The sequence below is a fragment of the Chlorocebus sabaeus genome, chromosome 17, assembly GCF_047675955.1.
Source record: "Chlorocebus sabaeus isolate Y175 chromosome 17, mChlSab1.0.hap1, whole genome shotgun sequence".
In the NCBI taxonomy this organism is placed as follows: Eukaryota; Metazoa; Chordata; class Mammalia; order Primates; family Cercopithecidae; genus Chlorocebus; species Chlorocebus sabaeus.
Genome location: NC_132920.1, coordinates 164339 through 186555, shown reverse-complemented (window position 1 = coordinate 186555; position 22217 = coordinate 164339). Strand labels below are relative to the sequence as shown.

Sequence of the window (22217 nt, the reverse complement as noted above, 5' to 3'; positions counted from 1 at the left end):
TAATTTTTCTTTTGCTTTCAATTCCATTTTATCTCATAAAAACTATCGCTATGCCATCTTCCTTTTGCTTGATTCTTGCCAGAGAATCTTTACCCTTCTTTCATTTTCAAGCTTGCTATGTCACTTTATGGAAGATTTTCAGATCAAATCTGATCCTTTCACTTCTAAAAAAAAATCCAGTCCCCAGCATCCCAGTTCAGACCCTCATCACTTCTAACGAGGATTACTTCAAGAGCTTTCGAGGGTCTCTGGGGTACCCACCTCCCTCACTCCACTCCATCCTCGAGGCAACATCCTGCAAAAGAAATCTGAATGTGTCACCTGGCTTCATTCACGAATCTTTGCCAGGTCTCTGCTTACCGCAAGATGAAGTTCAGACTCCACAGCTTAACAAACAGAGTCTCTGCTAATCTGCTCTGAGCCGGCTTTTCCAGGCTGGCCACGCCGGTGAGCTCTCAAGAGTGCCAGGACACACCTTCTCCTTGCACGCCCCATCCCTCAGTGTGCGCTGTGCCTCTGCACGTGCTGCTTTCTCTACCCAGAATCCCACCTCCACTCAACTGCCATCTCCATCACCGCCTAGCAAACCTGTTTTCATTTAGGACCCAATTTTCACCTCTGTTGAAGCCTTGCTGTCTGCCCTGCAGTGTTAGCTGCTTCTCCTGGGTTCGCAGGGCCCTTGCCTCTGGTATGCATTTTTAAGGATTTACACGCCTGTCTCTCCTTAATGCTGGGACACATTCCGCTTCTCTTTGTATTTTATCCCCAATCCCTGCTACGAGGTAGGCGCTCAATAAATGTCTGCTGAGTCTGAAGGGATAACAACTTCCAACGCAGCCAAAAGGAGAACTGAAGACAGCACCACCCTCACCCGTGCTGACCACTGTCGCCACTCTATCATCAGGTGGGGCCCCTCTCCCCGTCCCTGACCTGCCCTGAAGCACTAAAACTACGGAGGACATGCCCCTCGCCCCCTCCCCACTGAGTCAAACCACACCCGTCCTGCGAGGCTGCCTCAACACCCCTCTCCTGACAAAGTGCCATCTACGAGAGGCACTTTGGCTGCAGTGGCGTCTCTGCACTACATGCTTCTCCCAAAACCTGGGTTTGGAGATCCTGGCAGACCTCGCCCCTCACACTTTCCCCACCGTGGACAGGGTGAGATGCAAACCAGGAAACCCACTCCGAGAACGCAGTCCTCCACACACCCGTGCAGGTGATTGCTCAAGCAGAGCGGTCAGGAGGAAACGTTCAGACTCCGGGACTTAACACGAAGGCAAAATCTAGAAAGAGTGTTCTGAAAAGTCTTCAGCTGTAGGGAGAGGCTGGTCAGTGAGTGTGAGCCCGAGAGAGAAGGTTCCCAGCTGAAGGACAGGGTACCTCTAGGAAGCCAGGCCAAAAGAGCTCTTTGATTTAGAAATTTAAAAAACCGTTTCCTCCCTAGACTCAGTTAAGTACCGGAAGATCTCAAGCCCTCTGAGTCCAGCCATGCAGGGGTTCTAGGGCTCCATTTGCAAGTGAGTCTGTGGCAGCAGGACCAGCAGGCCGAGGGGCCGCCCTCACACACCTGACTGCCACACAAGAAACCCAGATGCAGCTTCAAGAAGCAGCGATTACTAGACAGTTTTCGATCCCTGCTATAATCATTTCTATTTGAGTCATATCTATTTAAATCTGGGGTTGGCTTCAAACAAATTTGCCTCAACACATGAAAGCTGCTGTAGCTTCTGGTACAGCAAGTACCACTGATTCTGGGCGGCTTCAAAGAGGTTTTCCTAGAGAGGTGAAACAACTGAGGTGTGCTGGAAACAACTGTCAATCTGAAAACCATTCCAGGTCAAACAGCAACTGGTTTTCAAAAGACTTGGACCTTTCTAGCAACTTGACACCCACGGTGTTTTTCGGTAAGATAGCTGAATTCACCCACGCTGGAAACAATGGCCAACGTGAATAGGAAATCTTGCCCAGTGCTTCAAGCTGTGTCCCCCGGGGATCTGTGAGTCCTGAAAAGGGGCACAGATTCATTCTGTGTCCAATCAATCAGGCAGAAATAGAGCACACAGGAAATAAAGTCTAGACCATTAAAGAAGTATCTTGGGCCATCTTCTCCCTTTGAAGATTAAGATGACTGAAACGAAGTGGATGACATACTTGCTTTGGACCAATTGGCCATGGACAGCAGGATGTAGCCAAACACAGACTGCCTTCCAGTCAGGCCTGAACATTCAAATGAAATCTACCTGTCACTACCAGACACACAGAGCATGGCCCACAGACGCCCTTCCCTTCTCTCTCTCCCTCTCTTCACTCAAATAGATACTTGGACATGATCTTATTTTGACAAATAAATTCAAGAATTTTTTTTCTTTTTTAAATAGAGGAAAAAGTGGGAACCATCCGTTCCTCCCTCCCTTCCCATCCATCCCTCCCTCCCTTCCCATTCTAGTTCTCTAGGAAATAACCATTTTGAGGAGTCTGGCATGCTCCTTTCCGGCCCTTATCTGTGCATCATCATGCATATAAATGTAACAGAGAAATACACCACTGACTTTAAATTTTACATTGATGTGATTATATTATGGGTATCATCCTATAACTTGCTTCTTTTTCTTAACAGTGGACTTAACCCTGTGAACACACCGACGTCTTCCTTTTCTTGTTGAATTGCTGCCAAGTATTCCTGAATACGGATGGCCCATCACTGACCACTCCCCTTTGGCCGAATATGGGGGTTGGCTCCAATCTGTTGCCGTTACCAACAGGGCTGCCATGAAAGGCCGCACACCTGAACGTCCGCACTCATCTGTGTGTACGAGACGTGTGGCTTTGGGGCGTTATCCTACTCGTGCCTGGAGAAGTACAACCTATAGCTTCTGTGACTTGCAGGTTCTGGACAGGAAAGGCCCTGGGGTCCTGAGAGCTGAGGCCTGCTGTGGTCACCTGGTGGAAGGTGGAGCTGGAGGTGACGGCCTGCATGGCAGCCTCAGTGGCCACAGAAAATGAGGCTCTCCCTTGACGAGAACACAAGTCCCTGTGCCCTGAGCGTCCTCTCAGCTTTTCCCAATGATGATAAGCTCTACGAAGTCTGTGACGGCGTTTCCACAGCTGCGTCCCCACCCTGGCATGGGCTTGACCACGGCAAAGCCACTTTAATTGGCTGTCACTGTCTGTGTTTTGGATGCACGGTCCTCCTTGCAGAGCCGAGCTTTTAATGCCAACCAAAGGTAGCTCTCTAGAGATCAGTCAGAAAGTCACAGGAGCTGTGCAGGTGATTATTGGTTGTTAATAACTTAGGAAAGGATCATTCCGAACCAGAGGCCACAGCAGCTCTACAGAGCAGGACATCCGCGGGCACCGCTGCTTACCAGAGAAAGGAGGAACTACACAGACAGCCCAGTTCTAGAAGCCAGGCTGCACTGGACTAACCGATCCTCTGGCTTCACAAACTGCTCATGATAAAGAACTCATTCTTGACCCAACTCTACTTTCATACCCTAATGAACCACCAGTGACCAAAGACACGACAAGACATGATTTCTCACTTTGGAATGGGGCTAAAAAGGTGCACATCTCGCCTTTCATTAGCAGACGTCTGCAGAGGGGCCCGTGTGTGCTGGATCCATGCTGAGTGCTCTAAGGAGAGCAGAGAAACCCCAGCACGGCGGCTGCCTGTGTGGGCTCGCAGGCCAGCTCAGGAGCCCGATGTGGGCCATGAACACTTAGGTCATCAAGCACAGGTTAAATGGATGCTTAATACCCTACAGAAGTAGTGACAGTGCACACATAACTCATGGCCCAACTGAGAGTACAAACTGAAGATATTACAGAAAGGGGGCAGAAGTCCTGAGCTCAGAGGGCCCTGACGGTGTCCCTTTCGGAGGAAGGAGAGCTGGGGCTGAGCTCCAAGGGAGGACCCTGACAGTGTCCCTTTCGGAGGAAGGAGAGCTGGGGCTGAGCTCCGAGGGCCCTGACGGTGTCCCTCTCGGAGGAAGGAGAGCTGGGGCTGACTCAGAGGCAGGGGAGAATTCATGTGGGCAGGAGAGGGTGGGAAGAGAGGAAAGAGAATACACACATGCCTTCTTCAGCTTTAAACACCCTTTATCGTCTTGCTTCTGGCTTGCTTTACATTTGGGGAGCCAACAAAACTTCTGTTCAAGAGAAACAGGTGGATCAGCAAGAGGAACATGTAACAGGAAACCAGGGTCCCCCCAGGAGCCCTCAGCCTCAGGGCCACGTGGCTGCGGGGCAATGACCCAGGGAAAGAGGATGGGGCCATCCAAGCAGACTGGGCATCTCACCTTGGGGAGTTTGCTCATCAGTAAGCAGGTAAATAAAGACAGAAGTACGGGCATACAGGTAACAACCCGAGGCAGACGCCAACCACAAACTAGCACAATTGAAGTCCTGGCACCAACACTTCCAAAACTGTCTTCAGTGTTAAAAGAAATAGAAACAGAATCACCAAGAATAAATGTCTGCATATGAAAACATCCCATTCTTTTAAAAATACCACAAATGGTTCACACTGAAGACAGAAAATACCCAAGCTGAACTCTAGCTCATAAAATCTACCTGGTATACAAACAATCCCCAGTCTTCACGGATGAGTATAAATCACTTTTTCTCCACCTGATCCTCACAATACGTGTTATTTTTAAAAAGGTCAGGTTCTTCACGTTAGAAGCTTAGTGAAGGCGTGATAATATTTCTTAAAACATTTTTTTTGTTAATAGTGAGAAACAGTTTTGTTTCCTGCAGGTGCTCTGGTTAAATACACAAAATGAAAAATGAAACACCGAAATTTTTACATTAGAAAGAGTTCTGTTTCTTTTTTTCAGGGGAAGGGAGAAACCTTTCATTGCCCAATATTATTTTCTCAGCAACTACAAACAATATCGGGTTTCTGATTTGAAAAATCACTGTCTTTGCAACCGGAGTTTTCACCAACCCTCAAACCTGGAACCATCAGCAGATGCTGAAGACGCTGCCCCCGCCCAGCCCCACAAATAAGGAGACACTTCTGAGCAGACACGAGCAACCCCCTGACAAAGTCCGAAGCATGGAAACAGGTGAAGGAGGATTTTGTTTTTTCCTCTTAAACAGGTCTGGGCTTACTTTCTATTGAAATTAATATATGTGGCAATGATTTTCCGCCATTTTACCAGCATCATGTGCTCCAAAGTTTCGATACCAAAAGTGGACTCCTGAAAGGCTATGGCTGGCTGCAAAACCCTTGCCTCTGTAGTGAGAAGGCCTCGGTTCCAGCCCTGGCCCTGCCACTCGCTGACAGATGATGAGAAGTCGCCCAGCCTAGGTGAGCCACAGAGGCACCAAAATAACACCATCCACCTCGCTGGACTCAGCGTTCTCAGAGGAAGTCATGTCCTGGCATTCTCTACCAGCTGGAAGGCCAGGAATCACGTTTTCTGAATTCCTAGGCATTGCCAAAGGCCCAGTCAGATGACTCCGGATTCAGCGGCAGAAGAGGGACCTCATTCTCTGGGCTTCCACCGGTTCCGTTCCTATGGGATTTGCACCTGCTCCAAGCCACGGCTCTTCTCTCACTGTCATTAATGTTTATAAAGCATCTACAACGCTTATCTTGTGCATATACCAAAGGCTCTGCCAGGGAAGATCTTGGGATGAACTCACTTCTGTTACCCACAGTACCTGTCCCAAGGCCTGGAACGTAGTGGGGGCTCAAGAAATGAATAAATTAGTAACCCTTTGTCTTCAAAGGGAAGAACTATCTGGAAAGGGACGAGATGTGTGAAGAAGGTATTTGCAGCAAATAACAGCAAAAATCTTGCTAATTAGAAGTAAAGAAGAGCAAAGCTCTGTGCTGGTGATGGCGTGGGGGGGGAAGGCACTTTCATACATTGCTAGAACAAGCACAAATCGCACAACCTTTTTCAAAGGTGATCTGGTAAGATCTACCAATACCACTAAGGGTATCAGAAACGTCGGTAGTGCCAGGAGAGAACGGAGGCAGCAAGGCACGCCGGGAAAACCCCCGGTCTGAACGAGGACTCCCGGCTTCCATCAGGCTATCCAGACAGCCGTGGGAATGAATCCCAGGCAAGCCCTTTCATGTCTCCCATCGTCCAGGTTTCCAGGTTTCTGTCCACCCAGAGACGGAGCTGGGCTTGCTGATCTCTAGACCCTGCTTAGCTGGGACTTCTGTCTCAGACAGACAGCGGTGGGGCACAGAAACGGGCCAGAGCTCCTCAGAATCTCAGATGTGACTTTAGGGCGGACCAGAAAGCCTGGAAGTCCCCAGGTATCTATTACGTTTCTAAGATCTTCATTCTGGAAGGTCTACTCCTCAGCCACTCTTCTGAAGAGGTAGAAATTGGAGACACAGGCCTTTTTCCCTTGGCTGACCACCTCATCCCTCACGGTCCAGGGGATAAACACACCTTGTCTCATCCACCCAAGATGCATCAGAGACCATCCAGCCGCTCCCTGACCACAGGCAAGGCACAGCCACTCTGAAGGCCTGAGAACAGACCTTCCAGGTTATTTTTCCAGCCAGGCTGGCGGAAGAGTACAAGATGCTGTGAATGCTATTTTGGGAAACCCCAAACCCCAGCAAATTACCCAAATAATGGAGTCTGATCTAATCCAACCAAAAGCAACCAAGTCCCAAGTCCCTCAGTTCCTTCCTACGTAAACTCAGTAAGTGTATAAGGACTAAAACTGTCTTCATCAGATCTCTCGTAGTGGGTGCATTTCATAGACAGTCGTTGGTTGGGAGTTGTGACAGGTGACAGATCATAACCTCCAGAGAGGATGCAACAGGCTCAAAAACTGTATATCCTTCCATTCTGCCTACGGCAGGTTCTCACAACAAACCACGTAAACCAGGATTGAAAGGCAGCAGCCTGTATGGAGGCAGCCTCAGCCAGCAACAAGCCCAGAGTGGCACCCTCCCCTCCCACCCAGGTGCCTCGGCCCAGCTGCTGCGCAAGCAACCCTGTGGACCAGTGCTCACCCCAGAGGCTCCCATGGGGGCCTCCTTATTTGGATCCCCTGGATTTCACAGGAAATATTCCAGGGGGGGTCTCAGTAGGAGGCGCGTCACATAAGCAAGCGCACACAAGGTTTCCCGGCTCACAAAGGCTGATATGTCTGCACAACAGGGCTCTGACTGGGCTCTGACTGGAGACCTCTGACTGGGCCTTTGGCAATGCCTAGGAATTCAGAAAACGTGATCCCTGGCCTTCCAGCTGGTAGAAAATGCCAGGACATGACTTCCTCTGAGAACGCTGAGTCCAGCAAGGTGGATGGTGTTATTTTGGTGCCTCTGTGGCTCACCTAGGCTGGGCGACTTCTCATCATCTGTCAGCGAGTGGCAGGGCCAGGGCTGGAACCGAGGCCTTCTCACTACAGAGGCAAGGGTTTATTCTGACTACACGACCGCAAACCTTCCAGAGGGGAACAAAGTGTGCTAAGTTTTCTAAACTTGCATGACCACATCCAACAACACGAATACCCTCCCTCACGTGGTCTCCATCACAATAAACGTAGAACTAGAGTAGAAACTCTGAGAAAAAAGCCCTTTGTAATGGATGCTAAGTACCCCAGAGCTTTAAACTCACTGAGACGTTCGTTGGAAATGACCCAAAGAAGCATCCACAGCGTAGTGCCCAGTACGCGGCTTCACAGCAGCAGGGCTCGCAGGACACCTGCACGGACGTAGTAAGACCAAAACCCTTCCATTTTAGACAGGAGCTACCCTCCCACTTCCTACCAAGCCCCAGCCCGGGCTGCCCAGAGAAGCTAGCGGCCATCAATAAACACGTGTGGTTTTGACGATCTCAGAAAATAGAGGAGGCCCAGCTTTCTCCTCGCCTACCATTTATCCCGTCACCCTCACTTAGGGGCTCTCACCAACCGGGGGGTCAGCGCACTGCATTTGCTTGGCCCCGCAGTCTCCCCGCTCACCTTCATCCCTGCCCTGTTTCTCTCCCGGGATCAGGGCCGGCAGAACACGGAGCTGCCGAGGCATCAAACCCATCCATTAATTCCCCACCGACTGCAAACACGTCATTTCCCTGACTCATCTCGGGCTGCGTGAGGACACAGCTTCTGGATCTGGATTTGAAACCCAAGACAGAAGGCTGCCTTTATGCCCCAGGCAGACAGCTAAACAAAGATTTGAAACTTCTAAGAGTATAACTTAATGTGGGCACTACCAATTCAAATAACTTTTGGTGCCTCACTTTTCCCCACTGTGCAATCAGAGGCTGTTGTTTTAATTTTTAAAATAAGAATAGATCATGCATTACTTGCGAACTTAAAGATTAATAAAATGCTAAGGGGGCAACACTAAACTACACTATGCTACAAAACAGTGGTATAACACTTAATAAATATAAAATCACATGGAAGTACTTATTATGAAGCTAAGATAGTAACAGCACCCAGAGACCACAACAGGATGTCTCCAAGTAAAAGCCAACCCAGTGAAGAAAAAGGGCAAAAGGGCAGCACTTCTCTCTCTTTTTAATGGCAAAATTTGTCCTTACAGACTGAGCTACAAAGGGAATAAAAAAGCATCTCCAGTGTGTTGTGCTGGGAACACAGTTTGCCCGCAGCTCTGAGGTTTTACACAATCAGTGGGCTTTTTATACCTGAGTTACAACCCCCCCTGCTTCCCTCGCCAGCCTGTGGCTTCCCGAGTGACAAGGGCTGGAGCTTTGATTTCTAACACTGGCAGATCTCCTGTCTACACAGAGGTTACAATGGGAGCAGATTTAAGGGTCATGTGCACACACGACAGTGTGTTCCATTAAATGGAGTATAAAGCAGGGAGGCAGGCCTGGGGGCTGAGGGTGGAGAGGGCATCTCTGCAATTTATTAAAATAAAGGAAACCTCAAGCCTCATCTTGTGATTTAAGAGGAAGTCAATCATGACCAGTTTGCAGTTTAACTTACCATCTTGGCCATAGCTTGGCTGTATTTTAAATACAAACTACTGTTGACAGATTAAAAAATGGCTATTTTCAAAGGAACTGTTAGGCTCCAAAAACTGTTTTGTTGTTGTTGTTATTTCCAATAAAATCACACTGGAACACAAATTACGGCACCTTACCAAAAAAATTTATGAGCTAAACAATACAAGGAAGTAGGAGCTCGGCGATCTGGAGAAATTAATTGAGGTTTGTTCACCATCTATGGTTCTCTGGTACTACAATGTTTAGTAGAATCATTTATTATTCTACATTCTCACTAGTTTTAGCTTGCTTTATACTAACTAAAATCTGGCAGCCCTTATGGCTAAAGAGAATAGATACAATTAAAAAACATTACCTACTCTTGCCTAATAGAAATCTAAATGAAAACAGCCTGAACCAGGATTCTTTCTTTCAGAACAAGTCACCCCTCCCTTTCCAACACCCCACCCTAAAATAGAAAAACACAGACACATCGCAACCACACAGCATTATTTTCTAAAAGGAGGTAACTTGGGCTCTGTCAAGGCCAATAAACATAAATAGATTTTACCTCTAGCCAACAGCTCAAACCGTCCATTAGGGTAAATTTAAAGATGTTTTTGGAATTAGTGCACAAGCAGACACACCCTGTTTACCCTGAAAACCTAAAACACAACAGCTTCTACACGAGAGTCTCCAGGTTACAGGGCCCTGGGAAACCTCCAGGCACAATTTACCTTCTGTTTTCTTTTACCCCTGAATGCCAATGGTGGCTATTTCAGCTTAAATGGGACAAAATCAGGAAATGAGCAGGCTGGAGTGTTTTGGATTTTAAAACCAGAGATAACTCTGAAAGGAACGAAAATGGGCTTTAAATGTCCATAAGGTCCAGTGGGAAATGCAGCATCAGCTTATTGCTAGGCATTTAGCCAAGAAAGCCAAAGTGGCAACGCAGCAGGAGGGTGATCAGAAAAAGCACACCCCCTTGCACCACGCCACAGACAGTGCGGTAACGTAAATACGGCCTGGGCACAATGGGAACACCGTCAGAGACCACAGGAGCAGGTTCGCACGGAGAGAACGTGGTTGCCTTCATGAACGTCACACGCACTCCCACGGAATACAAACGAAGACACCCACACACGCCCCCCGGTGCTCTCTTACCTCCAACAGAGGCCTGGCACTATCGTGGACAGACAGAATATGTGTCACCTTGTTCTTGCTCAACTGTTCCGCATCCCGGGCATCTGTCAGAGAAGAAAGGAGATTGACATTTTGATATCTTTGCAAGTTAATTACTCCTAAACTCTAGCCAGAAAAAAAAAAAAAAAACCACAAAATGACTTGCATATTTCTTTCCTGAAACTTCATAACTGACCATACACGTAGGGAATTTCGGGCTACTGCTTTCATACCTTTTGTCTAGCTTTATTTCTGATTGTCTCATCTTCTGACCCAAAGTGACAAAGAAAAAAACTTTCTATGAGGAACAAGAGTCCCTTGAAATGATCAGGCACAGAAAGGCCTCTGGAATATAACAGCAGCCTCCGCTCACTCCCGCTTGGCTAAATGGCTACCTCGAACCATCTGCTATGTGGTCCCTAGACTGATGCCACGGAGCCGTAAGATGCTGCACATCGCAGTTCAATATCGTCTAGCCAGTCACTAACCAACGTTACTTCCACAAACCAATGAGAATTCCTGCTCAACAAGTTTTTGTAATCACCGCTCTCCTGATTTGCCTTTTTTTCTTTAAAAACTTGAGCCTCTATTTTATTCTCCGGAGCACTCCCCAAGGCACCTTGAAAGTGTGTTTCAGGCGACAGTCCTCAAGCTTGGCCCAAATAAACTCTCTGTATTAATTTTGCCTCAGCTTCTTCCTTTTAGGCAAAAAAAGTATTAATCTAGAACTTGAAGTGCACTTGGATTAATCAACGTTGTAATCATGATGGATTACATCATCAAGAAGCTAAATTTACGAGGCCATTTTGTAGTCAGCATTTGTAAGAGGCGACCTTAGGCCAGTCTTTTTGCATGAGACACACAATATTAAGGATATTTAAAATATATATTTTTTAAATTCAATGACCTCTTAATGATTAGAATTCTTAAAAAGCTAAATACAAAAGAACCACCAACTCTGGACGACAAAGGAACCTGTGCATTACTTCTTTCCCCAGATGTCAAAAGCATGGACAGTTCTGGATTCAGATAGGCCTGGGGTTTACATCATCTATATTCACTTTAAAGCACAATTAGAAAATGAAACTCATTCTGGAAATTCCAAACAGAATTGTCCATCAGCTCTCAGCTGGCTATTAAATTATCTCCACATGAAACTAAGAAGAAAACAAAATTATATTCCCTTCCAATGTTCCCACCTGCAAAAAGAAGACTGAATGGTGTGATCCCCTGAATTGGAACCTTCTACTAATCTAGAAAACGGGGGCCAGCAGGAAATGAGGAGGTCCACTGCCCTGCGCCCCCATCCCAGCCTGGCCAAGCTTTTCAAAATGATACAGGAGAAATGGATTGAAAGGCAAATGTTTAGGCCGGGTGTGGTGACTCGCGCCTGTAATCCTGGAACTTTGGGAGGCCGAGACAGGCGGATCACCTGAGGTCAGGAGTGTGAGACCAGCCTGGCCAACATGACGAAACCACGTCTCTACTAAAATTACAAAAATTATCTGGGCGTGGTGGTGTGCACCTGTAATCCCCACTACTAGGGAGGCTGAAGTAGGAGGATCGCTTGAACTCAGGAGGCGGAGGTTGCCGTGAGCCGAGATCGCCCCACTGAACTCCAGCCTGGTGACAGAGTGAGTCCACCGCAAACAAAACAAAACAACAACAACAAAGAAAGGCAAATGTTTAACTGTCATGGTTCTGGAGACCATTTCATGGCATGGGAAAATGCTCAGGGTATAATGTGAACCATGGATGTGACACAAACCCAATGTAGAAAAGCACAGAGACAAACACAGCAGGGAGCATGGCGGGACTGGTACAAAGGCAGCCCCAGCTCAGAGACGGAATTACAAGTGGTTTTCTCCTTCCTTATCGTTTACGTGTGTGTGTGTGTGTGTGTGTGTGTTCTACATGAGTGGCTCCGAAGTCTAACACCCTGGGAACTACCAAGAGGCTGAGTTAGAAAGGCGGAGGCCAGAGCTTAGTTCCTGATCCAGTCCGGGGCTGAGGAATCTCCATTTCTAACAAGCCTTGATGAGGACGCAGAAATCAAGAAACGTTGTTCTAAACATTCAGCAATGTCAGGAAAAAAATTTAACTAATATCAAAATACCAGTTTCATTTTAAGACTCTTTTCATTGCTCCAACCTCTCAGGCTTCACATTCCAGGCTACTGCTTTCCCAGATTCAAATTCTCGAGCTTCCAATTTACGGCTATTGCTTTCAAGTATGTTCCCTAAGTTTCTCTCTGACCAGCTCATCTTTTGACCCAAAGTGAGAAAGAAAAAACCTTTTTATATGAGGAACACGAGCCCTTTATCAGGCTCAGAAAGGCATCCATCATGTAGGAAGTCACCTCTCACTCCCGCTTGAGCTAAAGAGTTACCTCGAAGCCCCCTGCTATGGATGGAGCCATCTACACAGCACACGCGGACTCACTGCCAACCCCCCACCCCTCACAGGTTGGGGTACCAGCAGCGCTAGCTTAGAATTAATTAGGCAGAAGCTAGAATCGTTTTGGAAGCCACAGGCAGCCAGTCCCACATTCACACCAAAATGGGATTTTCCAATCGCCACCAGCATGGACATTTTAGACAAGCAGTGAAACAGACAAAGCCAGGGCTTCGGCGCTCCCCGAACCCGCAGCAGGTGGGACAGGCACCCAGCAGACGTGGGGCAGCCCGACGGGGCCAGCTCATCTCACCCTCCCACCTGGCTCCTCCAGACACCCATTCCGCCTGGCGTGTGAATTTTAACAATCCGTATTTGTTTCGATCTACTTTTCTCCTTTCACAGCAGCTTTAATGAGAGATAATTCACATACCATAAAATGGACTCTGATCAAGTCCATGATTCAGTGGTTTCATACGTTCACAAGGCTGCGTAACCGTCACAGATCATAACTTTAGAACATTCTCTTCACCCAGGAAAATGCCTTTATAATACAAATACACAGTGAATCTTTTTAAAGTGGCCTGGGGAAAAAAAAAAAGTATACATTTCTGAATACAGAAGACCACTCGGTATCACACAACAGCCAACGGACTGCTGGACTCCAAAGCAAAGGGAAGCACTCCAGGGCCAGCGCTTCTCCTCTTCCTCACTGCACGCTCGCACCATGTCCGCTGATGCATCCCTTCCCATGAGGCACAGGCTCTGCCCACTTACTTGAGTGCATAAAATGCTTAATGAAACCCGCTGGGTGATGACACTGGAACTTTATTTCTTATGGACTTCACATTATTGATTGTCCTGGAAGGCCAGTGAGCAGTGAGGTCACGAGCTGGGAATCCAGCTGTAAGGCCCAGGGTGGCGCTTCCTCGGGGCACAGACACAAGCTTGTAAATTTCCAGCACGCTCCTCCTGAGCACAGACCTACAGGGGCAGAACTTAGCATGCTGGTGCTCAGCACGGGGTCCTCCAACCCGCAGCACAGCATCACCTGGAGCTGACTCCACGCCGGGTCTACTTGATCAGAACGTGCACTTTAGCAAGAACCCCAGAAGGCCACGTGCACCCTAACAGCGAGCCCCAGAGGGAGCGGACTTCAGCCTGGTGCCAGTGGGCCCTCCCCAACTGCCAATCACAAATGCAACAGGCTAATAACTCATAAAGCCAACAGGAAGGTAACCAGTTGGAATTCATGTGGAAAAAATAAGTCTGGACGGACACACGCTGACCTATCGAGCCTGGTTATCTTGTCTCAGCGAGCGGACAGCAGACTACCTCTGACCAGGCTGGCCTTGTCCAAACAGCTGGGTACCCACCAGGACTGTCTGTCTCACTGGCAGACACAAAACACAAGCTCTAGACTGCGAACGTGGTCTCAACGCGCACCACCGGCAAACACACCGTACCGAAGAGCGTTCCCTCTTTTCTAGAATCTGTGGACATCTTCAAACAACGAGGGCTTCCTGTGTCAGCTGACATCCACTGTTGCTGGTGCCCAGTTGGAAGGAAGCCACGGACCCACCCTCTGGCCCAGGGAGGGGCTGCTCTCTCTGGCTTCCTGCCTGGCGTGTGGGCAGCCCCAACAGAGAGGCTCTCACCAAAGCGTCTAACCCAAAGACCGGGCTCAGAGCTGGGTCTGTTTGTGGGTCTTCTCCAGGAGGAAAAGTCACCAGGTGCTGGAAAACCATTTGTTGATTCGTTACAAAGCTTTTTTTTTTTTTTTTTTAAGGGTTGCAGAGTGACATGTGAGGGATCCCACTGAAAGGAAGGAGGGAAGAGGAGAAGGAAGGAAGGGAGGGAGAGGAAAAGGAGGGAAGTGGGGAGGGAAGAGAGGAAATGGGAAGGGGAAGAGAAGGGAGCGGAGGAAGGAGAAGGGACAGAAGAAGGGAGTGATTGTCCACGTTCCTTTCCACTTTACTGGTTCCTGTGTTACAAGAGGTACGTATTACTTGTGATTTTAAAAGAGCAAGATAAATGACTATATGAGATGCCAGGCGAGAGCCCAGATGACAGCTGGATTCACCGCCCAGGAAAAAAGAAAGAGGCCACATTCCACACAGGTTTCCACCCTTGCCAGCTAACGCCACCCAGCTGCCTACTGCAGACCTGGCATCTATCGGGCCCAGGGCAGTAGCAGTGAATATGTGGGTGTTTATTTCTCAGGGCACCAGGTATTGGGCACTGAGCCCACCAAGGGCATCACCCATCGTCTGGGTCAGCCCCGCGACAGCCCTGTGAGGCAGACACCATCTTCCCAGTCCACACCCCCAGGTGTGTAACTCGTCTGAGGACACACACTGGCCCCTGCCTGTTCTGCACCTGCTGTTGGACTCTGACAGCCTGAGGACAGGGACGCTGGTCCACATCCAACTCCCAGCACACTGTGTGCTCCCGACGAGCTTGTGCAATGAACAAGTGAATTCACAGCACAACAGGGGAAAATACTTCCTCTCCTTCCAGCCCTATTGCCAATTCACTGCACTCTCCTTCCTTTCTTTCAGACAAGCCTTGTACCTGGAAAGCGTTTAATAAACGTTTGGCTAACGAGTGAATAAAACACAATCTCAGGCCAACACCAGAATAACTCAAGGTAGTAACACAGCATCCACCCGATGAACAAGGAGAGGAGGTGGGCTGTCCACAGCACTCTCAGAGACTAAACCACAAAGCACGAGACCCAGGAACCCGGAAGGAGTCCTATGTCACGGAATATTTAGAAAACAGGTGTAGCGTGTAGTATGAAAAGAATTTTAAATATTTTCTTAAAGCCATCCTTCCAGAAAAGGTAACCTTTCATGATTAAGGCTGAAACTCTCACATACTATTGTCAGAAGTATTGAATTTGGTTCATATTTATTAAAATGTTCAATTTCAAACCTTTCATCCAGCAATTCTACTTCTAAGAACTTATCCTAAACTCTGTTCTCAAAGACACTCCCTTTCCCCATGAAAACAGTTAATACCTCACTAAATAACTCTGACATTCGCTTCACGAATGTCCCCCGGCCTGCCCCCCACAACGGGTTTGCTGCTTTTTCAGAACTACAACGCTTACTAATTTAGCAAGCCCAGTACTATTTTTAACATGCTGTACAATTAGCAGCTGTCAGCTCTGTGCTTAATTCTCCTGGAGGCCAATGAGTGAGCTGGAGGGAGATGGGGTTGGAGGTGTGTGGAAATAAACATCAGACAGAGTGCAGAGAAATAATAAAGATTATTTGCACAATCAGTTTGAATCTGAACTCGGAAATTTCAGTAGCATCCAGAAAGCCGACAGGAGTGGCCAAGTTCCGGCTTGTGAGGGAAGGGAGGAGCAGGAGCTGCCGACGACACGGTCTGGCTCTGTCCAGCCTAACATGGTGGGGCCTTGTCTGCAAGCTTCCCAAGCCCCTCCCAGCCTATGAAGGGCCCCTCATCTCTATCCTCCCACCTCATCTCAGTGATTCACTTACAGAAACTCTGAATGTCACCTGGGGCAGGCGGACTTGGCCCCTCCCTGGAAGCCGATAGGCCCAGGGACCACCGAGCTCTAGAGCCGAGTGAAAATAGAGTCAGTAGCCGACAGTGAATCAATCAGTACCGAACAAGGGGCAGGAAATGTGTGAGAAGAGCAGCAGCAGCAGACGAGGAGAATCTGCCAGAAATGAAATTGTCACTCTTGTTTCCCGGGTGACTTAAAAAGAACAGGCTTCTGAAAATTTCTCAACAGTAACTAAAAAATGAAAGTGGTCAAAGGTTATAAGTAAGTCACATGATTGCTGAATGTGCCTGTTGTCCACCATCTTTTGATGATAATGTCCCAACGGGTGTGGAGAGTTAAAAGGAGCACCTGAGGCAGAGCTGGAGCCTCACAGCCTCACCCCACTCCATCAGGGGACGGGCAAGGGGTTGGGGTGCACCCAGCAAGGGGCTTGGGTGCAAGTGGTGGCCACTCCCAGAACAGACTGTAGCCTGAGCCTACACTTTGCCTGTCAGTCTCACCCATGAGAATTCTCAAGCTGATCTTTTAGAAAGTGAACTCACTTTTGGTGGAAACAGCCCAAATGTCCACGAACAAATAAATGGAAGCAAAATGAGGCCTATGCACACCATGGAATACTATTCGGCTTTAAGAAGGAAGGCCATTCTGACACTTGCTACGACATGGATGAACTGTGACACTGTACTCAGTAAAATAAGCCCATCTCAAAAGCACAAACACTGTGTGATTCCACTAGGAGGAGGCTCTGAGAGTCGTCAGATTCTTAGAGGCAGAAAGCAGAACGGTGGCTGCCCGGGGCTGGGAGGAGCGGAATGGGGAGTTAGTGTTTAACAGGGACACAGTTTCAGTTTGGGAACGGGAAATGTCCTGCAGAAGGATGTTGGTGACGGCTGCACAGCAATGCAAATTACTTAAAGCCACTGACCTATACACTTTAAAATGGTCAAGATGACACATTTCATGTTATGTGTATTTTACCACAACAATAAAAAAGCAAGAACTCACCTTTGAAGTTGCCGATGTACAGGCCGGGCAGGATCTAGGAGGAAGACAGACACAGACGTGAGCCCGGCAGACTCCAAGTGGGTGGCGTTGCAGAAGGGGCCTCATCCAGAAGCAGGATCCCTGCAAAGGCCAGGCGCTTCCCCAGTACAGCCCCTCCCTGACAGACACGTGGGCGACCCAGCACCCCCAGCAGCCTGTGGAAGGCTGCAGGTGGTGCCCATCGCCTCGCTGGGTTGAGGGCCCGGCTTGGACCCCGTCATCCTCATTTGCAGCCCTGCAGTGCTGGTGGGCATTCTGAGGGCCCAAGTCCCCTGCCCCGCCTGCCCACCCTGGCCCCGCAGCCCCGGCTCTGCTGCACGAGGCCACTGCACACACGGTGCCCACTGCAGGCGGTTACACTCCCGCCCACCTCACCCTTGGCCTGTCCTGAGCCCTGAGTCCAGGGTTGGCCCCCGACTCAGCCCCCGACTCAGTGCTGGCAGCCCTCTGTGTCCCCTGGGTGGCGATGCTGCTGCGAGGGCATGACCAGGTGAAGGCCCATCTGTCTGTCGGGGAAAACTACTTGGGCAGCAAACAAATCGTGTCGCTCACTGCTGCCTCCTGAGCCCCAGGCCAGGACGACAGTCAACAAGGGGTTGTTAAATAACTAAATACATGATCCAACCTGCAAATATATGCAAGTTAATAAGAACACATCTTTGTTGCAAAATGTCCAAGGCAGTGGTTCTCAAACCAAACTCCCCATCCGAACTCCAGACTCTGTTGAAAACACAGATTTCTGGGCAGGCCCCCTCTCCACCTCCAGCCCCCAGATGGAATGATTTAGCAGATCAGCAATGAGAACTGGGGGTGGTTTCTCTCACACCCATGATTTGCGAAATAGGAAGCAAATTCTTGTCTTGCCAGCACTTTGCATGGACACTCTGAAATAAGGACACAGGACCACTCATTAAAATGTGCTCACTGTATCACTCACCATGATTTCCAAGCACGTACAACCAGCGGTTTTGGTGACACTTCACCACAGATCCCCGGATGTCCCAGCCTCACCCTCCTGTCTGCCACTCCCATCCCCGCAGCTCCCCTATCTTCCTTCACTCCCACTGAGAAAGTCGACAGAGCCTGTAGTACGGTTCTTCATGTTTGCTGATTTCTTCAAGAATCTTCCTGACCACCGGCTGCCTCGCTAAAAACTGACGGCTCATGTCTAGTCATTGCAGGGGATCTATCGTGGCTCACATCAGGGCAGCAGTGCTAGGCCCACAGTTAGTCTCTCTGCAGAGGGACAACTAGCCAAGGGGCCACGTCATGTATCAACCAAACTGGGACAGTCCAAGAATGAAAACAGGCTCTGCTAATCATTACTCCAGGACAACAGGCAAAAACCAGCAGTGCCCCGGGCACAGGGCTGTGCAATCACCCTGGCTGACTCAATACCCAGAGCGGTAAGGATGCAAAATTAGCTTGGAGAGTGCCCCATGGGACGGAGCTCGGTTATGTCCATGACTGAAGTCACCGATGGAGGCAGGTCGGGTTAGCCCCGTAACCAGGAGCATGTGAGATGATGTCTCAGAGGACAATGCCAGCACCCACTGCCAGGAGCTGAAACACCTGACAGGTCTTTCTGGAAGCATAATCAGTCTTTAGGATTCTCCTGGGAGGAAGGGTGGAGTCTATACTTTATCATTCCTATTTTGAAACACAGGAACAATGCAAGTTCACCCTGGATGTGGATCCCACTGACGTTCTCCGGCGATGCTTGGCTGCACAGAGCTTTGCTGTGTGTAGTCTCTCATTCCCAAGGGTCTCTCCTGTCTTTTTCAGGATGTGGCAGTAGATACTAAAGAGCATCATTGCCACGTGGCTCCTTTGGCTGGCAATGCAATGACCCCTCCTTGACCAAACTTTAGCCAGGTTCCTGAGTCCTTTTCTCAAGAAGGCCCGGTCCTTGGCGAGCAGAGACCTGCTGAGTGTATCCCCTAAGACCCCACCAAGCGCCCCTTCCTCCACCCCGATGTCTAATCCAGTTCCCCTGAGTGGCGTTCCACCCACTCCCTCACCCTGCCCTCGGCTTTCCATCCACCCTTGTCCCTGCCACACTGGAGTCGAGTCCTCCCCTGTTGCAATAGTCTTGAATGGAGTCTTCCTTGCTGGCTTAAACAAGTGTCAGAAACACTTTCCTTTTACAGCAGTGACTGCAAATGGCTCCATATCTCTACAGTTATAATCACTGGGTGATTTTCTAGATCAAAATGTTTCCAGACCATAAGCATGTTTATCTGCCCAAAGTCAGAGAACATATTGCCGTGGATAAAGTTCCTCGGGCACAACGCTGCACACTCGGGGTACCGGTGTGACTGAGAGACAGGGCCCTGCCCTCACGGAGCAGCTCATGTAGGGAAAGTGGAGGTGACCTGATGACTCTGGGGTCACAGAGGGCTTCCTGGGGACAGTGACACTCAGGGGAACTGCAGCCCAAGAGGAGCGGGCAGTCAGGTTGGGGACAGAACAGTCAGCCTGGAGAAAGGGTCCTGTCTCTACTGGGGAGGAGTGCGAGAGAGGTGGAGAGAAGGCAGGGGCCAGTGCAAGGAGATGGCCCCGCACAGCAGACACTGTGGCCACTGGCCGCTATCCAGACTCCGAGTTATATGCCATGAAATGAAATACTACTAAGATGCCTAAGATGTGTGGGACTGTGAGGAAGACAATCTCATGCATTTTAACTTAATACATCTTGAAAATGGTATGAAAAACAGGAAAGGTACAGCTGTGTGCAGCACACTCCCGTCGTCACCATGCGCACCTCGGTGACGGCGACGGCGATGGCAGGGTCCCGGAGGGGGGCTTCTGCATTTCTCTCTGAGCTTGCCTACACCATCTGACGCTCTAGTCCTGGGCGTGCACTATGCCAATTTATGGTGGTTTTTTTTTTTTTTTTTTTTTTTTAAATCAAGAGGGATTATTTGGAAAACAGATTACGGCCCATTTTTGCTTCTTTTTTTTGTACATCTACTGTCTTTTCTACTAAGCACAAACTAATAAATTTTATATTATCTTTAAAATTAAATGAGGGCATGAGAGTAGACCATCTCCACATTCTAATGTTGTAGAACCATGATTTTCTGACTCCTAAATTCACCGTCTGGAGCCCGGTTTGCTGCAGAACCATCTCGAGCAAACCACTCTTTTCCCACCCCCATGTCGAGTCCTCCTGCCCCGATGATGCCACCTTCTCCCAGTCACCCCGAATGGAAAACCTGGGGCTCCCACCGCTGTGGCACCTCTCTCAATTCTCCGCTCCCCTCCTCCCGGCAATTAGAAGGCCCCTCACAGTATCCCTCCTCGGCCTTGCCCAGAGCCTCAATTCCCACGGGGGTTACAGTAGTAAACACTGAACTCACTCCTCTGCCCTATCAAATTAATTTTCTAAAGTCATATTCTTCCTGGGTGATTTTCTACCTCAAAATGTTCAGTGACAACCCTTTTACTTAAAAAATCAAGGCCAAACATTCAATAAATATTCAGCATGGTTTTCGCACGTTGGCTCCAACGTATCTCTGAAGGGTTCCCCTAACTTCCTTCTCACGTCCAGCCGAGCCAGGTCACCCCCACTCTCCCAATACCCCTTACTGGTCCCACCTTGCAATAGCACTTTCTTTGCCCCAAATAATCGTTCTAAACAGAGAAGAAGTTCCCACTGTGTGGGGTCCTTTATCCCCTGGGTATGCTCGAAAATCACAAACCCTGTAATGGCCATTTATTTTATTGGTTTTCCAGTCTCTGAAACCCTTTCCTAGGTTTGGGGATATCCTGGGCCCAGGGAGTCTGGGTGGGAAGCAGAGCCCGGTTCCTAGTACAGAAGCTGCCAAAGCCGGACACCTGCTCACATGAGCCTTTGCTGCTACACGGGTGCGCCCCGTGTGTGACAAGTCTGCTCGCCGACTGCGGGGACAGCCCGGAGTGTCCTCTTTGGCAACAGAGGCAGCAGGGCTGTTGGCACCTTCAGTGTCCACTGGCTGCAGCATCAGCATCCTGCAGTCGCCCCAGAAATGCTCTCAGTGACCAGTTACAGCGTCTGCTCCTGCCAAGGTTGCCCCGAGTCTGGCTCTCCAGCCACCAGGCTGTCTGCTCTGCTCTTTTCCACCCAAGGTAACCACGTTTGGATGCTGTTGGTTACCACCACGGACCCTGATGTGGGCTTTCAACCTGGAAATCACAAAAATGTTGACCCATCTACTTTCACGATATTTTTGTTGCTGGTAATCCCTGCGTACAGAGAAAGAGAACATGAAATAAAATCGAGTAACCTTCCAGCAGAGGAGACCTGGGAAAAACAAGGTGTGCGTCTGGTACAACCCGGCTGACCAGTCAGCCCATGCAGGAGCTGAGCTCAAGCCAGAAGCAAGAAACTCAGAGAGAAAATGAAATCATGACCATCTGGTAGAAAGCCAGGTCAAGTCGGAAAAAAGAGTTTGTAAACGCAACTCGGGAATGTCCCACTACGCTAAAGTAAAAAGCACAGAATTGATGCTAATCCTCTTCGGGCCTCTGAAACTGTCCTTTCCCTGTGCTGGGGACGCTGGTCCTGAGCAGCCTCCCACAAGATGACCATTTCCAGGGAGGTCTCTCCTGACCACCAAACTCCCCGGCACTCTCGCCTTGTTTTATTTTCTTCACCACAGTTATCAGTGGCTAAATGGCTTTATTCATTTCCTGACTTTCGGATTGATCTTGCAGCAGGGGCTGCATCTGTCTTGTCTCCCAATGTGTCCCTAAAACCTGCCCAGAGTCGAACACACTGAGAGGAAGTCAGTGAACAAACGGTGATGAAACAGCACAGGCCACAGAGGAAGATGGTCTCTGGCATTCTGCAGGTCAGAGATTCCTGTTTTCTGTTACAAGACTGTCTGGGCATAGATAATATAGGCAGAACCCTTCTGCAGAAATGCTTTGAAATCATCCTGAAGATTCCCCATGCTTGATGGTTCCTCTTGACGGACAGCTTCACACCCACAGGTTACACTGTGCTAACTCCAGCTTCACAGAAATGCAAAAACACAAATCCTCAGCCACAAAAACGCACTTAAGCACAAAAGAATACTGCTTCTAAGGCAGGAAATATTTTGAGTTTATTTTTTAAACATTTCTTTTAGTCC

The 22217-nt window shown here is 48.9% G+C and overlaps 1 protein-coding gene across 8 annotated transcripts in view; it reads right to left on the bottom strand.

Moving 5' to 3' along the window:
- The window catches only part of DUSP22 (dual specificity phosphatase 22), a 56828-nt gene that overhangs the window by 28175 nt on the left and 6436 nt on the right, over positions 1 to 22217 (bottom strand). For 3 of the 8 annotated variants that reach the window (XM_073005606.1, XM_073005605.1, XM_073005609.1), the window contains exon 2: positions 10104 to 10186. The exons of 1 other annotated variant lie outside the window; for it this stretch is intronic. Coding sequence is in view for 4 of the 7 variants with exons in the window: in XM_038005692.2 (XP_037861620.1) it covers positions 10104 to 10186; positions 12949 to 12991 (126 nt within the window). In the remaining 3 variants the exon portion in view is untranslated. Of the gene's footprint in view, positions 1 to 10103; positions 10187 to 12948; positions 13100 to 17061; positions 17096 to 22217 lie in introns of those variants that run through there. 4 more of the 8 variants (XM_007973888.3, XM_007973890.3, XM_038005692.2 and 1 more) reach the window with 3 other exon arrangements.